This window comes from Gavialis gangeticus, unplaced genomic scaffold, assembly GCF_001723915.1.
Source record: "Gavialis gangeticus isolate Ggan-Ray unplaced genomic scaffold, GavGan_comp1, whole genome shotgun sequence".
Classification (NCBI taxonomy): domain Eukaryota; kingdom Metazoa; phylum Chordata; order Crocodylia; family Gavialidae; genus Gavialis; species Gavialis gangeticus.
The window spans coordinates 8,608,900-8,628,601 of record NW_017729034.1 but is presented as its reverse complement, the minus strand read 5'-3'; the positions used below and the strand labels follow the sequence as shown (position 1 = coordinate 8,628,601).

The window sequence follows — 19,702 nt, the reverse complement described above, 5'->3', positions numbered from 1 at the left end:
CTAGCAAGTATGGCAGAAGACCAGCTTGGCTTAGCGGGAAATTCTTCAATAAACTAAATCAGAAAAAGGAAGCTTATAAGAAGTAGAAACTTGGACAAACAACTAGGGAAGAATATAAAAGTGTTGCTTGTGCATACAGGGATGAAGTCAGGAAGGCCAAAGTGCAATTGGAGTTGCAGCTAGCAAGGGGTGTGAAGGGTAAAAAGAAGGGTTTCTACAAGCATGTCAGTAACAAGAGGAAGATCAGGAAAGTGTGGGTACTTTACTGAATGGAGGAGGCAACTTAGTGACAGATGATGCAGAACATACTTAAGTACTCAATGCCTTTTTCACCTCAGTCTTCATAGGCAAGGCCAGCTCCTAGACTACTGCACCGGGCAGCACAGTTTGGAGAGGAGGTGAGCAGCCCTCAATGGTGAAAGAACAGGTTTGGGACTACTTAGAAAAGCTGGACATATACTGGTCCATGGGGCCAGACAGGATGCATCTGAGGGTGCTGAGGTAGTTGGCTGATGAGATTGCAGAGCCATTGGCCTTCATCTTTGAAAACTCATGGTGATCAGGAGAGGTCTTGGATGATTGGAAAAGGGCAAACATAGTGCCCATATTTTAAAAAGGGAAAAAGGAGGATCCAGGGAACTACAGACCAGTCAGCTTCACCAAGTTCCTGGAAAATCATGGAGCAGATCTTCAAGGAATCCATTTTTTTAAGCACTTGGAAGAAAAGAAGGTGATTAAGAATAGTCAGCATGGATTCACCAAAGGCAAGTCATGCCTGATCAACCTGATTGCTTTCTTTGATGAGATGACTGGCTCTGTGGATGTGGGGAGACCAGTGGATGTGGTGTACCTTGACTTTAGCAAGGCTTTTGATATGGTCTCCCACAACATTCTTGCAGGAAAGTTAAGGAAGTGTGGGCTGGATGAATAGACTGCAAGGTGGATAGAAAACTGGCTGGATCATCAGGCTCAGAGAGTAGTAGTCAATGGCATGATGTCTAGTTGGAAGCTGGTCTCAAGTGGAGTGCCCCAGGGGTTGGTTCTGGGGCTGGTTTTATTTAATATCTTCAAAATGACCTGGAAGATGGGATGGAGTGCACCCTTTGCAAGTCTGCAGATGACACCAAGCTGTGGGAAGTAGTAGTTATGCTGGAGGGTAGGACTAGGATTCAGAGAGACCTAGAGAAATTGGAGGATTGGTCCAAAAGAAATCTTGTGAGGTTCAACAAAGACAAGTGCAAATTCCTGCACTTAGGATGGAACAATCCCATGCACCAGTACAGGCTGGGGGCTGCCTGGCTGGGCAGTAGCTCTGCAGAAAAGGACCTGGTGATTACAGTGGACAATAAGCTGAATATGAACCAACAGTGTGCCCTTGTTGCCAAGAAAGCTAACGGCACACTGGGCTGCATTGGTAGGAGTACTGCCAGTAGATCAAGGGAAGTGATTATCGCCCTCTATTCAGCAGTGGTGAGGACACATCTGGAGTACTGTGTTCAGTTCCCCCACCCCCACTAGAGAAAGGATGTGGACAAATTGGAGAGATTCCAGCAGAGGGCAATGAAAATAGCGAGGGGACTGGGGTACATGACTTCTGAGAAGAGGCTGAGGGAACTGATCTTATTTAGTCTAGTGAAGAGAAGATTGAGGTTTGTGCTGCTTTCAGCAGGGGGTTGGACTAGATGGCCTCCTGAGGTCCCTTCCAACCCTTATTTTCTGTGTTTTCTATGATATAAAAGGCACCAAACTACAAGAAAGATTAAATACTTAAAATCAGAAAAAAAGTGAAATAAATGCCCAAACTAGGAGTCACTGTCTCATAATGTTAACACAGTGCAGTGTGTGTAGACTGCAAATCAGCTAACAGGTTGTGCATCAGGAGACCTGTATTTATTCCCAGCTTTGCCACATAGTGTATGCTCTTAGGTAAGGCACCTAAATTCTCTTGAATTCAGCTCCTCCACATGAGGATAATACCTGTCTAGTCTTGCCAAGCACTCTGAAATCTCTGGATGGAAAGCACCCATATGGTAATGATATAACTGCTTGTTATGTTTCTGTAATGTGTGCTAACACAGCTATAAGCAACCCTTCCACTGTTTATCTTGTGCATCAATGGCTCTTTCATTACTTGGCCTGATCGGAAATTACTGGGCAAGGTCAATAATAGGAGTAGAATCTTATTGCTCAACATAGCTGCTTCTCTTAGTTAGATAACCCAACTGTGCATGATCATTCGTAACAGGGAGATTGTGAAGATATGCTCCACATTATTGGCCTCTTCTGGTTCCCAAATCTAATCTTAAGGTATAGCTGTGTGTGTGACATGAGAACTTGGTACTGTACTGTAAAGCTATAACAGATATTTTAAACTGTAATGAGGACAGAACCCAGGTAGCTATGCTAGTTTACTGACTTAGTGAATGCTTTGTTTTCCTCTCTTTTTTTGCAGGCTGGCAATACCAAATTTAACCGAGCTAAACTTCTGAATGTAGGCTACCTAGAGGCTCTGAAAGAGGAAAACTGGGACTGCTTCATTTTCCATGATGTGGACCTGGTGCCAGAGAATGACTTTAACATGTACACATGTGGCAAGCAACCAAAGCACCTTGTCGTGGGCAGGAACAGCACTGGGTACAGGTAGGAACCAAAGAGCTGGCTAGGAAGTGACAGATTATTAGTAACATTCTTCTTTGTGAGGGATCCTTACATTGGACCTTTCCTGCCACTTGAAGGTAGATTACCAATGATGGTACTTTTGCTTTTTACAGTTTCTCCCCTCTGGAAATTTTAACTGGCATTAGTGAAAGTAGACTTATGGATCACTTGGGAGGTAGGGCACTGTTATCCTTGTTTCTCAGATGGGAAAAATGGAGACTCTGAAGAATGAAGTAGCAAGCCTGAGGTTATGCATTAGGCACAGTGGCAAAACCACAGATATGTTGCAGGCTTCCCAGTCCTGAATTAACAGAGTCTTGCTCCGTAATATTGCACTGACAACAGATCAGACCTTTCTCTGCATAGAAGATTGCTGTCACTGTAGGGAAGAGGATTTGTTCCTGGTTATTCATTTACACAGAAACTAATGCAACAGGACCTTGATGTCGGTTGAGGCTTCAAGGTGTTACTGTAATACAAGGAAAAATGCCAGGGGTATGAATCAGAAATCAAGGACTACTCATCTCAGTTAAAGGAGCCCCTTAAATTGGCCACGTGTAACTAGAGCTATTCGAGTAGGCCTGGCCTTTCCTTCCAAGACTTCCCTGTAGCATGACAGTTCAAATGTTAAAGAATAAAGGTGCTTCTTAGAAGCTGACTTGCAAAGTGCTTTAAAATAAAACTATCTTATGCATTTTTTAAAGAGAAAAGGGCAAAGCAGGGGGACACTGTGTGCAGGTCCTTACACAAAACAGTTTCTTCCCATGGAGGTGGTTTAATTCTTCAAAATTGCAGCAGATGAAAATCAGGCCTGTGACAGTGTCACAGGGGGAGACAAGCGGAGGCCATAAAGCACCCTCCTACGGCAGGACCCGAGGCAGGGCTGACCTGCCTAAAGAAAGAAATGAAAAGCCCTGAAAAGAGGGCACACTTACCATTTTTAGGAGAAACTGAGCCACTCCGAGAAGAGTCGCCACTTTTATTGCTGGCTGGGAACAGCAGCGGCCGATGACATCATCAAAAACTGCCGCCCGGCTGATTTAAAAGCCAGTGGTGGGGAAATGGAAGCGGGGGCAGCAATGCTGGAGCCAGAAGGCGAAGCTGCTCCCCAGGCTACACATCAGCAGTGTTCGCAGCTCAGCAAGGGGCCAGACAGGAACCCACAGGAGGGGTCCCGGATCCATTGAAAGAAGTACCAGCAGGGCAGCTGGGCCAAGAAGGATGGTGTTGAGGGATCCCAAGGACCACAGATGCCGGATCTGCGAGTGGGGCGGGCTGAGGCCCATACCCCGCCTATTCCTTTCTTCCTTTTTTTTTTTCTTTTATTCATTATTTTGGAGGGTGCATAGAGCCCAGACTGGGGAAGGAATCCCCATGTGACCCCGGATCAAGAGACGGAGCTGAGGCAACACAACGGACCACAATGGACCACAACGTCTCAGAGGAAGAGTAGATGCAGCGATGAGGACGGTCATGCACCCCGCAGTCATCCAGGATAAAGGGGCTTCGAGGGACGGACAAGGAGAGAAGACAGTAGGTGAGAACATCAAGGGGGACAGGCTGGCAATCCATCATCCCGCTGTCCAGAGGGCTGGTGTATCGCTTGGGTGTAGGGGAAGTGGAGCCCCAAGAATGCCTGTAAGGGGCAGCACCTGGTCTGCGAGAATCCTCGAGGAGGAGCCCCACCACTGAAGAAAAGAAGATCAAGTCGTAGCAGTCGAGTGTAGGGGTCCCCCTCGGTGGTGAATGCGACCCAGTGCACAGGTCTCAGGGGCATACCCTGTAGCCAGAACTGGGTGTGTGCTCTAAGGTTGCTAGAGAGTGCCTGTACGAGACCGGATGGGTGCAGACAGATTCCTGGGAGCACAAGGATGGAGAGTGCATAATCTTTCTGGGTAACCCATTCCAGTGTTTTACTACCCTCCTAGTGAGAGTTTTTCCTAATATCTAACCTAAACTTCCCTTGCTGCAACTTGAGACCATTGCTCCTTGTTCTGTCATCTGCCACCACTGAGAACACTCCAGGTCCATCCTCTTTAGAACCAGCCTTCAGTGGTGGGTCTAGCCTTCAACCCACTGACCAACAAAGTGGAAGCAGTCACTCCAGGTATGTAACAGAAAGATTCCAGACTAGGAACAATGAAGTGAATCTCAAGGCATTCTAGTGATCCTATATGCCTTAGTTACTGCATCTGTTTTGACCAGTGAATTTTACAGATTAAACTTTTCTCTTATTTGAGGTGCTTTTGCAATTACTATTCAAGAGTTTATAGCTGTTAGTTTTCAGTCAGATGAGTGAACCTTTGGTTTGGAAACTGTTCTGTCAGGAGGTGGTCTGGGTCCAGATCTTGCTTTGGTCATGCTTCTTCTGTGACCCGGGGCAAGTCATTGCCTTCATTTGCCCATCTTTGAAATGGCAGCTACCTCTAAGGAAATTTGTGAACATATGTGAAAGATCTCACTCATATGCTCTCAAAAAATGTAGCACTCTAGACAGCCTGGAGGGAAAACTCCTGACTCCTTCAAAAGTCACCCTGAACCTAGTGGTTAACAAACACACTAAATTCTGTAGCCAGCAGCACACAAGGGAATGGTGGGGCCACTGTTACATCCAGGCTCTTTTGACTCCCTGGCCTGAACAACTAGTCAACCAACAGCTGGGGTTGCCTTCTCTGCAAGTCTGGAGCCCTAATGAGATGCCTCAGCCACTCTGCCCCTGTGGCGCTCAGACAGCATGGAACCACATCTTGAAACCCCAGCAGGGTTGATTCAGGCTTCTGTTCTGCTGAGGTTGGCAAACAAGGCAGTTTATCATGTCCTCATCTTCAAGGCAAGACCTCCAAAACCTCAGTTGTCTGTTTGTCACAGGTGCCTAAGTACCTATGGAAAGCTTTTTGGAAGAGGAGGGGTTTGCCCCAGTGGCCTGAGACCAGCTTTCTCCTTATCCCCTAGTGCTGTGCAGTGTGCAGACTGCTCAGCTGTTGTTCACCCCTGGAGAGGTAGCTATGTCCTAGGAGTGCTGTAGTTGTACAGTTAATAATTCAGAAATGGGAAGATTTTTTTTTCACTCAGCAAACTTGCAATATTGCATCCCAGCAAACAAGGATGGAAATACTTCCTGGTCAAGACAGCCCACCTGCTTTGGCCCAGAACACAGTGGTTCTGCATTGTACATGGCCCCGGGGTGTTTTTCCCAGTCTAGAGATAAAAATCCAAATGAGACTACTGTTCCTTCCCCAGGGAGAGAACTGCCATCCCCATCAGAAGTTGCCCAAACCATGCAACTTGGTCATTAGGAGAAGTATGTCATGTCATACTGTTTGTTAATGGCCCATTCACAGAAAGAATGAGCCTTGCAATTTGCTTTTCTGGTTCTAGCAAGCTGTTGGAAGCTTTACAGCCCTTGGGGTCACTGGTCAAGTGATCCAAGAAAGATTCACTGATAAAGAGCAGGTAAGGAGGAACTCTGTATTAGCCTCTATGCTGTGCACAGCAAACATTTGCTGTTCTTAGGGGCCTGAATTGAGGCAGGGAGCCTGGGACTGTGCCAGGGAAGCTTGTTTGCTTCAAAGGAGCAAGCAACACAGAGTTTTCCCCATTAAAAGGCAAGGGCCGCAAGCCCCTGTGTGCTGTTCCAGCAAACATGGATTATGCTGAGCAGTGGGCATCATTATTACTGACAAGACTGTGTCAAGGAGTCCAGAGACAGTCTGGAGACAGAGAGCAAAGCCTGATAGGGAGATGGGCGTTGTGTCCAGCTTCAGGGCCTAATTATATTTTTTACTTATTTGGCACTGATCTAGCTCCAGTAGTCTGAAATGAACCCCATGCTTGACTCTACCTGACCTGGAAGGGCATGTTTTATCAAGCTCACACCTGGGCAAGCACAGTCCACCATCCTGTTTGGAATCCCCTGCAGTTCATATGCTAGAATGGAGAGATTTACATTTTCAAATGTGCTTGGCCCTAAACAGAAACCCCACATACCTTCCTCTCCTGGCTTCCCAGTGGACCAGCCCAAATCAGCCAAGCTCAAGGAAGGAGCAAGAAAATGTTGGGGAATGGGTGTGCACCCATATATCTTTGTTAGTGGTGATGCGCTGTTCAATGATAGCCACAATTCAGAAACATGAAATAGCTCCTGCCTCTTTTAGTCAGTTGGATTTGCCTCTGTCACAAGAACTGATATAGTGGACACCTGCTTCCACCTGTTTCACTTTTTACATCTTGTTCATATCTGCAGATCAACGTGTAACTTCCAGCCACTAGCACCTTCCTTTTGAATTTGGCTTTTAGAGGTCAAGGATAGGCTTATTGTAACCCACACTGTGGAGGTTCACAGCAGCCTAATGGGATAGGTAACTAAACAGAAAACATAAGGAAGTGACCAAGTATGTCACCTCCTACTTTAAATAGGCATCATTTCCAGGTTGCAGGAACTATAGGAGGTTGTAATTGAATTTCCCTTTTGAGTCAGGCTCAATTATACTAACTTACTGTGTGTAAGTTCAACTACTGTATGTGTCCCCTCTGGATTTGTTCTGTAGCATCTCTAGCTGTGTGAGGATAAACTTTAACCTCCTCACACTAGTTTGCACTCTGTGCTTTGAAAGTTTCCTGTAAAGTATAGTATTAATACCATGTTTACTCAAATATAAGATGACTATAATAATTAGATTCTATATATGGAAAATCTGTAAATTTGTTACAATTTTCCAAGTGTTTAGTTTGATTATCAGAGAGTTGTCTTGAATTCAACCCCCTCCCACTGCTACAGCAAGGAAAATAGTGGCGGTGGGGAGGGGTCAGGTGTCCCCTGTAGGAGTGAATTTAGTCAGGCTTTTGGCCTCCCTGACTAGAAAAACAGAGAGAGACCAGAAGTGCTTATACTGCTTATTTCAGTTATATGTTTTGAGATAAAAAAAATTCTGCATGTTTTATTACCCTGTGCACAGAGGTCCAATTAAGTAAACTTGTTTTAGTTCTCCAAGGTCGTATTTTTTTCTCTTTATCTGTCTTAAGTATAAAAATGCTTGAAAACTAAAAGAAGGGGAAGATTCCTTTGAAACAGACAAGTGGGCGATTCCCCTTGCTGTATGAAATCCTCCCTGTGATCACAGTATAGCCCTAAATAAAGAAAAGCTGGCTCTGTCAGTTCTGATTCAACCACAACGCGAAGTTTGATTTCTTCCACACCCCCTTGCTCTCTGCACTTCCCACCCCCCAACTTTTCCCTCTGCACCCTTCCTGCCCCTCTTTACTGTCAGACATTGCTTAGGCTCTGCTCCATCCTGAGCACAAGGTTGAAATGAGCTGCATGTGACAGTAATGGAGGGTGGAGGGGAAAAAGGACAGAAACTGCAGAGGGCAAGCAGGTGAGAGTGGAAGACTACTGTAGGTCTGACGGACCCCGACACTGAGTACTACAGGTTTCAGCACAGGTACTCCATAAACACAGTTTTGAGTGCTGTTTTACACCTACTCATACATAGTACAAACCATGCTTTTTTTTTTAAAGGAACATTTTTTGAGTTCCAAGCCAAATCAGCCAAATTATTTCCAAATGCGCGAGTCATTCAAGAACCATATGTGGCCCTACTACCAGCAAATGTCCTCCACCCCTGCCTGGGGCTTCAGCTGCTTCCAAAGCATTTGGCAGCCATCCTATGTGCAGGCCCCAGCCTGGAAGCTTGGGGTTTGGATGTCCCTAAGTTTTGCTTGCCCTCAGCCGTATGGTTACAGGAGCGAGAACGAGCCATGCATATTAATTTAGAGTGAAAAGGCTTATGACTTATCATGTAGGTTATTGGACTGCACCCCAGCAGAGTCAACAGTGTTTCAAGCCATGGTGACCCCACAGCCCAGCTCTGCTCACTGTGTGTGTGCTCCCTGCCCCACCAAAAGGATCCATGTGCTATTTAGCCCCTGCTCATGAGTGGAACTAGGTGTTCTTGCAATGAGTTTTGAGATGCTTCAAAACTGTATATGCTGATGAGGCCCAGGGCTGTCTGGTCTGTTTCCACCCCATAGTGGGGGGTGCCACACTAATCACATGCAACAGGCTGAGAGAGGGGGTGACAGAGTCTTTCAGCTACACAGAAGTTTGGTGCTATTTGCCAGACATTTAAGGCTGATGCAGAAACAGGAATCATTGGAAATGAGAAAGAAAGGTACTGCTCAGCTGTGGGAGTGAAGAGGAAGTCAAAATATATTTGATGTAGTGGTTCGGCATGCCTTGAAAAAGCATTGGCACTGAAGGGCACTATATTTAATTTAGTTGGGTTGCCTTAACCTAGCCTTGTGTTGGGTTCCCATCAGCATATAAAAAAATGTGGCATTTTTGGTGCCGTGGGGAACGTGTTGATGCTGGCTCTGGCCCTCCTGACGCTGGCCTGATGCTGCAGTGCTTCTGGGCCTTGTATCAGTTCCCTGTGGGTACATCTGTACCTGCCCTTTTTTTTTAAGGGCCACAGAAAAAAGGTTCCCAGTACATTGCTTCTTGGCTTTTTGGTAAAGGCCAAACAGAGGCTTGATCTACACTGGAGGGCTGAGCTCGCTAGAGCAGTGGGAGCAGAGGGTGCCAGTGGATCACTACTTTGGACTGGATAATATTGTGACAGAGGATGGGCATCAGTGGTGGATGATCTGGCAACAGGTTATGGTTGGGAAACAGTAGGTGACAATGGAAGACTGTAAAGGCAGAACTGGTGGTGGAAGAATGAACAATGAGCAGATGGTTTGGAGGAACATGGCAGGCAGAGCATGGACAAGGGCAACTGGCGGATTAGATGTTGCTGAGAACAAGATGAAGAAGTGGATAGACAGATGGCAGTGTGTGGAAAACTGGAGGTGTGTGAGAAAGGGAAAAGGCAAGAAAAGCAACAGAACAGAGATAGTTGTTGATTAAAGTGGTTTTGGCAGAGGAAAAAACAGGGTAACAGGTCAGAGAAAAGCTGATATGGAAGACATTTTGTTAGGAGTTTTAAAAGTGAGGCTTGACAAGTTGAACAGCTTAATCACGTTCACAAATAAGTGTGTGGGGGAAATGCACATTTTACATGACTGAAAGTTACAGTTGTTTTTGGGATTCATATAAAGAATACACTAAGCGCTGTGTTAAAATTTTACAAGTTTTAATCCGATGAAGCAGCCTAGGAGAGGGTAGTAGTGTTGTGTATGTTTTTAGATCTGATAGTCGCAGAAGATGTAAAAAAAATGTGTTTGTAAGGGAAAATGGAAAAAATGCAATGGGTTGACAAAATTTGGGATCAATATGGAGTGTAGACAGGGTCCTGGAGGGGAAGGGTAATTTTAAGGGGAAATATATTTCAGGCAACCAGTGAGGTGCAGCCAACATGAGAAGGACATATGGCTGTAAATTGTGCAGAGACAATATGTTTTAAATATGGGAAGTGATGGCAAAGCCCCTTGGAAGCGTAATCTGTGTGATGTGTTCAGGGCTTGTCCAGCATCATTCACAGAGTATGAACCCAGACACGCGAGATCAGAGAGGTGAAAGAGGAAAGAAAGACATAGCAAGGAGAGAGGGGAAAGCAGGAGGGAAAGGAAGGAGAGATAAGGGTAGAACACAGTGTAGTCCCAGAGACCCCACAGGAGGAGGAAATGGTGGAGAAGGAAGGAAAGAAAGCAGAAAGTGGTGGTGAAGAAGTGGAAGTGTGATTGAGTCTGTGCAGAGTGAAGAAGGGATGGGAGGAGGATGAGAGAAATGAGGAAAAGAAGGAAGGAGGTGAGTGAGGAAGAGCAGAGAGGAGAAATGGTGGTGGAAAGGGGGAGCCATGTTGCACTGGGGAAAAGAAAAAAGAAAGTAACAAAGAAACTTAAGACAAGCCTAGAAAGAAGGAAAAAGGAACTAAGTTTCTTGCTTGTGGTCACCTTAGCACCTAGCCTAGAGTGGGCAGAGGAGATTTTTAAACACCAAGAGAGTAAAGTGGTGGAAGGTTTTTTAGATACAGCACAAATACAGAAGTTTTTATTTGCAACAGGGATGAGGACAGAAGAAGAGACAACTTTGCCCTTTTTAAGTAGTGAAGATGACGTATAGATGTAAGATAATTTTGATAAGTATTTTATTGGTGGTGATGGTGGCGGCATCTTTAAACGTGAGAAATGTTTTAAAAAGAAGGTGGGCACGTGTGGAACCGTTTTTAAACCAGATAAATACAGACATTTTATGTTTTCAGGAATGTGGAATTCCAGGTGGCAAAGAGTACCTAAGATTTGAAAGCAGGCAGAAGTAGGGCCTGTCATTTTGGTCAGGGATGAATGAGAACATAGTGGCAGGTGTGGTGACTTTAGTAAGAAACCTGGAATTGAGGTGGCAGGAGTGGAGGAGGTAGTATGTGAGAGGTTGCTGCACCTTACATTAAAGGTAAAAGAAACAGTGGTGGAGTTTTTTAATGTCTATGTCCCAGCAAAGAGGTTGGCACACAGTGAATTTTGTAAAAGATTAGCAGTTAACATGTTGGGAGGGAGGCTGCGGATCATAACAGGTGATATTAATTATATCTTAGAGGAAGGTGGCTGGAAGGGAAGCTTGGAAACTGCTGGAATAGAAAGCACATTGAGGCATTTAAAACAGATTTTAAAAGCAAACCTTTTAATGGATGTGTGGAGCGGGGAGAAGGTTTTATGAGAATGGCTCCCCTCCCCAGATCTAATTTAGAATTGGTTTTGTTTTTATATATCAAAGGGTGTGGAAGTATTTGACCAGTGGCTTTTACAGATCATTTTATACTTAACATGATTTTACAAATTGGTAACTGTCAGACAAGGGAGGCAGGGGTATGGCAGTTAAATGTATGTTTACTACAAGAAGAGAAATGCTGCCAAAGGTTTTAGGAGAGGTGCGAAAGTTGGAGGACACTGAAAAATTGTTTTAAATTAGGACAGGAATGGTGGACAGTAACGAAAGGAATAAAGCATTTTATTTGAGAGAAGGGCAAAGGCAAGCAAGGAAGAGATGTGAAGGATTTGGACTGTTTTCTTGGCAGGAGGTGGCTAATGGTGTCCTGCAGGGTTTGGTTCTTGGCCCCGTGCTATTCAACATCTTTATCAACGATTTAGATGAGGCTATGGAAAGCACACTGGCCAAGTTTGCAGACAATACTAAGTTATTGGGAAAGCAGTCATGCTAGGGGATAGGATGCGGGTCCAAGCGGACCTGGAGAAGCTGGAAAGGTGGGAGGAGCAGAACCAGATGCAGTTCAGTGAGGATAAATGCAGAGTGCTTCATCTGGGGAGAAGTAACCAATGACATGAATATAGGTTAGGAGGAGATGTCCTGGCCAGCATGATGGATGAAAGGGACCTCAGGGTTATGGCTGATCACAGGATGACCATGCAACGCTGTAGTCAACAATGCTAATAACATACTGGGATGCATTAGCTGATGCGTCATGAGCAGGGCTAAGGAAGTGATACTTCCTCTCTGCTTGGCACTGGTGAGACCCCAGATGGAGTACTGTGTCCAGTTTTGGAGACTGCACTTCAAAAAAGATGTGGAGAATCTTGAAGGGGTCCAGAGAAAGGACCTGGAGGACAACTCTTATGAGGAAAGACTAAGGGACCTGGGACTGTTCAGCCTGGGGAAGAGAAGACTGAGGGTGGCCATTTATAAGTATGTAAGGAATGAATATTGGGAGCTGGGAGAAAAACTGTTCACTAGGGTGCCTCAGGGAAAGACAAGGAGCAATGGCTATAAACTGTTAGAGGATGGTTTCAGGTTGGATGCAAGAAAGAACTTCTTTACAGTAACGGTGACCAGAATCTGGAATAGACTTCCCAGGGAGGTGGTGCAGTCCCCAACCTTGGAGGTCCTCAAGAGGAGACTGGACAGACACCTTGCTGGGATCATTTGATCTCAGCAGTATCCCTGTCCAGAGCAGGGGCGGGGGTTGGACTTGATGATCTTTTGAGATCTCTTCCAGCCCTATGATATAAAAAGCTGCAATGGGAAATGCAGCAGATATTGATGGAAGTGGAAGGAGTAGAGGAGGTGAAGGGGGAATTGCAGGACATAGAGACAGACAGAGGAATGGTTCTTAAATAAAGAATGGGAGAAAATATTTTTAGCACAAGTCCCATGGATAGAGAAGTATGAGGGCTGGTCCCCATACTTCTCTGCTCAAGTGAAATCAGAGAGAAGGAAAATGACAGTAGTTATAGAGGAGGGAGGTGAATAAAAGGAGGAGAAGAGAGAGATATTAGAAGTGGTGCAGTGGTTCTATTGTGTACCAAAAAACTATATTATAACAAAAAAATTATACCAAAAGAAGAGTGGGGAAGAGGAGAGAGGAACGAATTTCTGGGGAATATAGAGAGGAAGGTGGGAAAGGAGGAGGCAAGTGAAATGGAAAGAGACGCGCCTAAAGACCTTCAAGAAAGGGGAGGCCCCCAGGAAAGATGGGCTCCTGGCAGAATTTTATATGAAATTTTGGAATTTAATTGGAACATATCATAGAATCATATCTGGAAGATCAGTTAAGAGAAATTTTAAACAGTGGGTTTAGTGGAGAAAGATATTATGTCAGGAGTTATTGTTTTACTATATAAAAAAAGGGACAAGGTGCTTTTATTAATTAGTGCCCGATTATACTTATAAATGCTGATTATAAGTTATTAGAAAAAGTTATTAGTTTTAAGAATATGAGGGGTATCGCCTGATGTGATACATGAAGATCAGGCATGTGCAGCCCTAGGGCATCAAGTTGCAGATATATTAAAGGCTTGTGAGATAGCTTACAATTTTGTAAAGAAAGGGGATTGGACGTGGTGCTCAAACTTGGATCTAGAAAAGGCATACGATAGAGTGAATCGCGATTTTTTTTATTTAAGATTTTAAGCATGATGGGGTTTTTGGGAAAGCTAATCAGGTAGATTAGAGGTTTATATGAATGAGTGGAAAGTAGTATTTTTATCAACGAGCATATTAAGCAAGACTGAAGATTTTTATCAGGGCTGCGTTAGGGCTGTCCACTGTCTTATTTACATGTACAATGGAACTGTTGGCGCAGCGCATAAGGAAAGATCCAGTGCTCAGTGGCGTACATGTACTGGGAGGGGATGGGTGACAGCTGCACAGCCTACTCTACACAGATGACATTCATGTGGCTGTGAAAAAGAAGCTTTCATTGGAAAGAATATTATGGCACGGAGGGAGGTGTGGGAAAGTGGCTGAGGCAAAACTTGATAAGGAAAAATGCACAATTATGACGTTTGGGAAGATGGGGGAAACGGATACTCAGAGTGAAGGTGGAGGATTCAAATATTAAAATCTTTGGAGTTTTAATGGATAAAGAAGTATCTGGGAAAGTGGTGTGGGAAAAGGTGCGGGCAGGAGTGCAACAAGTGTGATTATGGTCTGAGGTCACTCACAGAGTGACAGCAGTAAAAGTACAAGCAAGACAAATGCAGAGAAAACTGTACCTTTTTCAGGAAGAGGGAGTGCCTGGCACAAGTAGAGTTGTATAAAGAAAGGAAAGTTGGGGGGTGGACCCTCCCAGACATGGTGCTTTTTGTGTACACTAGTTACATCAAGGTGGTATGCTAGGTGGTGGAGGAGAATTCAGTAGTGGGGTGTTTTACCCATTATTTTGTGGGGTCTCTTTTAAGATGATGGGGTGTATTCAAAGGCCCAGCAATAAATCCATGGGCACTGTGGCTGCCAGTTTTTTTGCAAAAGGATGGGGGAGTTTTTAAAAGAATACAGTACTGAAAAACAGAAACTGGAAATCCGAGAGATCATAAGAAGCTGATAAAGAGAGTCCAGGAAAAGGATGTGATCACAGAGGTAAGGGATTCCCCAAGCCCCATAACATAGAGGGTATGGGAAGGGATGACAAACAGAAACCTGATTGGTGAGCATGCGGATCTCCTATGAGCAATGGCAAGGGGAATTTTACCAGTGCGGGCCCTCCAGGGAAGACAGTGAGGTATCCACAATAACTGTGTAGTGCAGAGGAAACAGTGGATCAATCACTTCTTCTGGGAGTGTGGATTTGTACAAGGGGTATGGAGAGGGTGCCACATTTTATAAAAGTAAAGACAGATGAACTGGGGGTGACATGGGACATGGTTTTATTTGGCCTCATAGCCAAAGGGCTGTAGATGAAATTTGTCAGAGCAATTTTAGTGTGTTTGGAAACTGAGAAACCTGCTTATTTTTAAGGGACTGGCTTTTACCAAAAAAAAGACTGTATTAGACTGGCGGTACATGAGCTGAGACTATGAAGAGGACCAAGAATAAGATGGAATTAGAAACTGAAGGAGAATGGATTGGACTCTTTTGTGGTCACAGACCACTAAGAACGGAATATTTGAACTGGTGAAAGAATTTTGATACGGGGCTTTTAAGAATGTAATGAGCTTTTACTGATGCGATTGTTAAATAAGTGTTATATGAGTTCTTAAAACATGTAAAGGTTTTAGAAGACTATTAAGCCTTTTAATTGTTGGTTTTTATGTGTACAAGGAGTTGGATTCTTGTAGTGGCGTTGGAGGAGATGGGTTATAAAGGAGGCTGAGTGGGGCAGCAACTGGAGGTGCTCCTGTAATGGGGCACTGGAGAAATATAAACCGTTTTTTTTCTGAGTATTGGCTTGACCTACCCAGGTTAGTATTCCCTTCAGTTCATAACACTTTAAAGTGAACCAAAGAGAATTGAAAGCTTGGGAGTATATGTGTGTATGCTTAAGAGCATGGAAAAGACACTTTCATCATAAAAAGGTGTTTTATGAACATGGTCAGTATTAGCTGCACTCGGTCTACTTCATAGTTGGTTTCCGTGACTCAGGATGTCCTGCTTCTGGCAACAGTGTAACGATAGCCAGTGGTATTGAAGGGGTGGAGTTGCTGGTATGCAAATATAAGACAAGGGGCTTTCTTCCCACGCTGATTGGTGGGGGGAAACCTTGTCTTATATTCAGGTAAACAGGTAATAACCAACTGTTCAGAAAAGAACTCTCCTTCCTTCCTTTATGCCATGCACCCTGAAGTGAATTGCATTTCAGGGAGTGAGCAGCTTGGGCATGGAGATATTCAGACTCCTGCAGCTCAGACCTAAGCTGTCTGGGCAGTATTTCTACTGTCAGTGTTTCTACTGTCACCTCTCATGTCACCACCTTTTGTGTGTCTCTAGGTTACGTTACCAAGGATATTTTGGTGGAGTGACTGCTCTAACCAGGGACCAGTTCTCCAAGGTGAATGGATTCTCTAACAACTACTGGGGTTGGGGTGGCGAGGACGATGACCTCCGAATCCGGTAAGGAAAGCATGCGTGCATGGCATGGGAGGGGTGACTTGTATTTCTGTGGAGGCTCCTAATGTGTAACTTCCTGTGTGGGTTCCAGTGCAGCTGGAATGGGGAAGGGATTCTCTTGCTGGATGTCCCAAGAGATTCAGAATAAGCTAGTGTGCAAGTCGCAGCTCTGGACACAGCTTTTCTCTGTGAAACCAGAAGAATAGGCGCACTTTTTTTTAAAAACCACAATGGAGACAAGTTGACATCCATTTTTTGCATATGTTTTTTCCCTGGGTATGCATTCCTTTCTAACCAATTAGGATGAATAAACGTAAAAGCCCCTGGTTCAGCTGGTGAGCAAGTGGAAACATGGAGGTGTGGAACATTGTTGATGAGCAATCATCAGGGTCATTTGCTTGCCCTCTTAGCTCACAGAGCTGGGATTGGAATTACACCTCAGGAAACGTGTCCAGCCTGTCTTGGCTTCTAGTGCCCAATGGAAACCTAATTGTAACTCATATCTTGGAGGGCCACATATAGGCAGCATATTTCCTTTGATCCCCTGGGTTGGGACGGATTGTGTTACGTATTTATTGTTTCCATAACTGGTTGTTACCTATCAGTATTGTGTGGATACAGGCTCCTCGCTCTCAAATTGTAAAGGACAGAATAAAAACAAGAGGTTGATGAGGTTTCCCTTATTACCCTAATTATTCTGATGACCTCAGACTAGTTTCTTTCTGATACATTTTCTTTCTAGGCTAAATTATCTGGCTTGTGCAGGTTCTGGGTCAGTTGCTACTGTGCACTGAATTCTCATTTTGTCTTCTCTTTGTACCACCTTGTGATTAACTAGGTTCCTGCACTCTTGGTTACCCTTGCTCTCTATCCAAGGAGAGTGACTGGAGCAATGATCTGACACTATCTGGTGATTTCTTTCCAATCTTTTGTCTGTCTTGAAGGACAGTTAGTGGGTTGGTTGGGCTGACATTATTTTACAATTTCATCTCTGAGCAGAGTGTATTGGCACCCCCTTGTCCTCACATCTGGATCATTTTTACCAGGCCCTCCATGGAAACATGTCTGTGGATGCTTGCTTGGGGATAGGTATACAAATGAATAAGAGCAAAGTCTGTGGTAGGTTTTGCTGAAAGAAAGACGGACCGACTGAGTGCCAGCACTCTGCAGACAGGGAATGTTGGTGCATTTCCTCAGGCCCCTATATTTTCCTTGAGTGTGTGATTATAGGGGCTGCAGCAGGGGTGACCAAATAGTTTCTGTTCTCTCGCAGGTGTTTGTGTGTCCAAGGAATTAACAGTATAGCTGTCTGAATGACTTTTAGAAACTCAGATGCTCAAGCAGGAGGGCTTGCAAGTTTGAGAGGTTTAACAGCTTTGGAGCAAGGTGCGGGTGGAGTTTTTGTGCTTTACTGGTTCTGCCTAGTTTAGAGTGAAGGAGGTCAGAGCACCTCTGTACTTCCATCCAACCATTAGCTTTGGACAATGGCATTTACAAGCTGCACTGGCACAACTAGGAAGCTTGTAAACTGAGAAGCTCTTGAAATTTCCCTTGTTTCCTTAAAGGAAAGCCAGAGACAGATAAATGTTCCCAGGAAATTAACTGTGAATCCCTAGGATTGATGTGTAATGAAGGCTGTGAAATGCAAAGGCAAGAATTTCCAAAGATGTTTGTTTGGCAGACATAAACTGGACAGTTTATCACTTCCACTCCTGAGGTTCAAGCAACTTAACAGCTCTGCTGTGGAATAAACATTATTCTATCACAGGATCTTTCTATTGCAGCCTCACTGATGTTGCCTCAAGACCTGAGCTTTTCTTTATGGCAAGGAATACCTTGTCCAGTCTCCTCTTCACCAACTCCATACAAAATCAAAAGTGCTGCAAGAGGGCAGGCATGGGTATTTTTGTGGAAGGCCAGCTGGCAGCATGGAGTAGTTATTGTGAGACTGACCTCAGTGTGCCACTAGTTGCTGGAAAGTGGTGTTCAGCTTGGTTTGCCCTGGCACCGGGGCACTTACACAGCTGTGCTCAGGGAGTGATGGAGAATCTGCTTCCCTAACTAACAGCAGAAGCATTAGATCTGGGACTGCTCTTCAGTGCTGTTTTCCTTTATGTTTCCAGAAGATGGCAGCATCCCCTGTAGCATCATCTTCAAGTATGCTGTGGAAGCAGTTACATTTGTATTCTGTCTTTGCCTCTATATTAAACACGCTGCTAACCTGTGGGCCTCTTTCTAAAATAAAGCTTATGAGGACAATTTACTGCTATCTTGAGTCATCAAAGGCCTTAGACACTATAGCTTCTTACTGCAGAACTAAATGCTGCTTTTGTGGCAAATACAGCCCTGTGTGCACTCCAGTTTCTGTCTTTGAGATTTGCTGTGGATCTCGCTGTTTGCAGATGAATTGTGCTCCATGGAGTGCTTTTTTAAGGTTTTAACTTGATCATTATGCCCTTAAATCCATACACCAGCAATGCATGGTTCTAGCATTCACTGTGGCAAAGAAAATCTTCCAAGTGTAGAAAGTGTTCAAACTGAGGAGTGCCCAAATACAGCAGGCTGCCTTAAGAAGTAGGTTGGAGGGGTGTCAACTGCTCAGTTCATCTCAATAAAATCTTTTCCTTGAAGCCTCATGATGCTAACTTAACTGGCAATCTATAGATTTCTGTGGGCCAGGACTTTAGCCAAAATATTGCAGATATTCCTTTTCCACATTCCTTGGTCCTTTGAACAGAAACAAATTGCTAATGGATTTCTCCTGCCTCTGCTGTTGCCAAAATTCACAGTTCTTCCATGCTACCCTGGTTGCTTTCAGCTTCCCTTCACCAGTTTTGTCAGTGCTGTTGAGCATTTCATGTACAATTCTGCAGCCCACTGAACATGTAAGGACTTCATAAAACACTATGAATCAAATATCAAATTAAAAGTAATAGAATTTAACTGCGTTATACATTCAGTTACTGCAGTTAAATATGTAAGTCAGTCATACAGCCAGGACAGAAAAGAAGTTGCTGTAATTTTAACTTACTTGATGACACCAAAGTCTCTAGGATACCCTACTGGAGGCACAGAATCCAGGGGCCTTGCCCCAGAAGTTAAGATAGGTTGGCTGCAGGATTTATGTGGCCCTGCTTAAGATTCCCTGCATGAATACAATCCACAAGAACTAGTTTCATAGTTTCATAGTAGCTAGGGTTAGGAGGGACCTGAACCGATCATCTAGCCTGACCCCCTGCCACAGGCAGGAATGAATGCTGGGTTCACAAGACCCCAGACAGGGGATCATCCAACCTCCTCTTGAATTTGCCCAAGGTAGGGGTGAGGACCACTTCCCTGGGAAGTTGGTTCCAGATTTTGGCCACCCTAACTGTAAAATATTGCCATCTGATCTCTAACTTAAACCTATTCTCTACCAGCTAATTACCATTGTTCCTTGTCACCCCAGCTGGTGCTGGGGAGAATAGGGCTCTACCTATTTGCTGATGATCTCCCCTGATGAGTTTGTAGACGGCCACCAGGTCACCCCTCAGCCTCCTCTTGCTGAGGCTGAACAGGTTCAAGTCCCTCAGTCTCTCCTCACAGGGCCTGTCCTGCTGCCCTCTCACCAGGCGGGTGGCCCTCCTCTGAACCCTCTCCAGACTGGCCACATCCCTTTTAAAGTGTGATGCCCATAACTGGATGCAGTACTCCAACTGCGGCCTGACCAAAGTTGCATAGAGGGGGAGTATCACCTCTCTGGACCAGCTTGAGATGCACCTTTGGATG

The 19,702-nt window shown here is 44.7% G+C and overlaps 1 protein-coding gene and 1 long non-coding RNA gene across 3 annotated transcripts in view; both read left to right on the top strand.

Moving 5' to 3' along the window:
- B4GALT4 (beta-1,4-galactosyltransferase 4) overlaps positions 1–19,702 on the top strand; it is a 101,079-nt gene that overhangs the window by 74,192 nt on the left and 7,185 nt on the right. For both annotated transcript variants that reach the window (XM_019527136.1, XM_019527135.1), the window contains exons 5-6: positions 2,453–2,640; positions 15,815–15,937. In XM_019527136.1, coding sequence (XP_019382681.1) covers positions 2,453–2,640; positions 15,815–15,937 — 311 coding nt within the window. The remainder of the gene's footprint in view (positions 1–2,452; positions 2,641–15,814; positions 15,938–19,702) is intronic.
- On the top strand, positions 4,633–7,316 carry LOC109304506. Its single transcript, XR_002099406.1, has 2 exons — positions 4,633–5,657; positions 6,462–7,316. It is a non-coding gene; the product is annotated as an uncharacterized LOC109304506 (long non-coding RNA).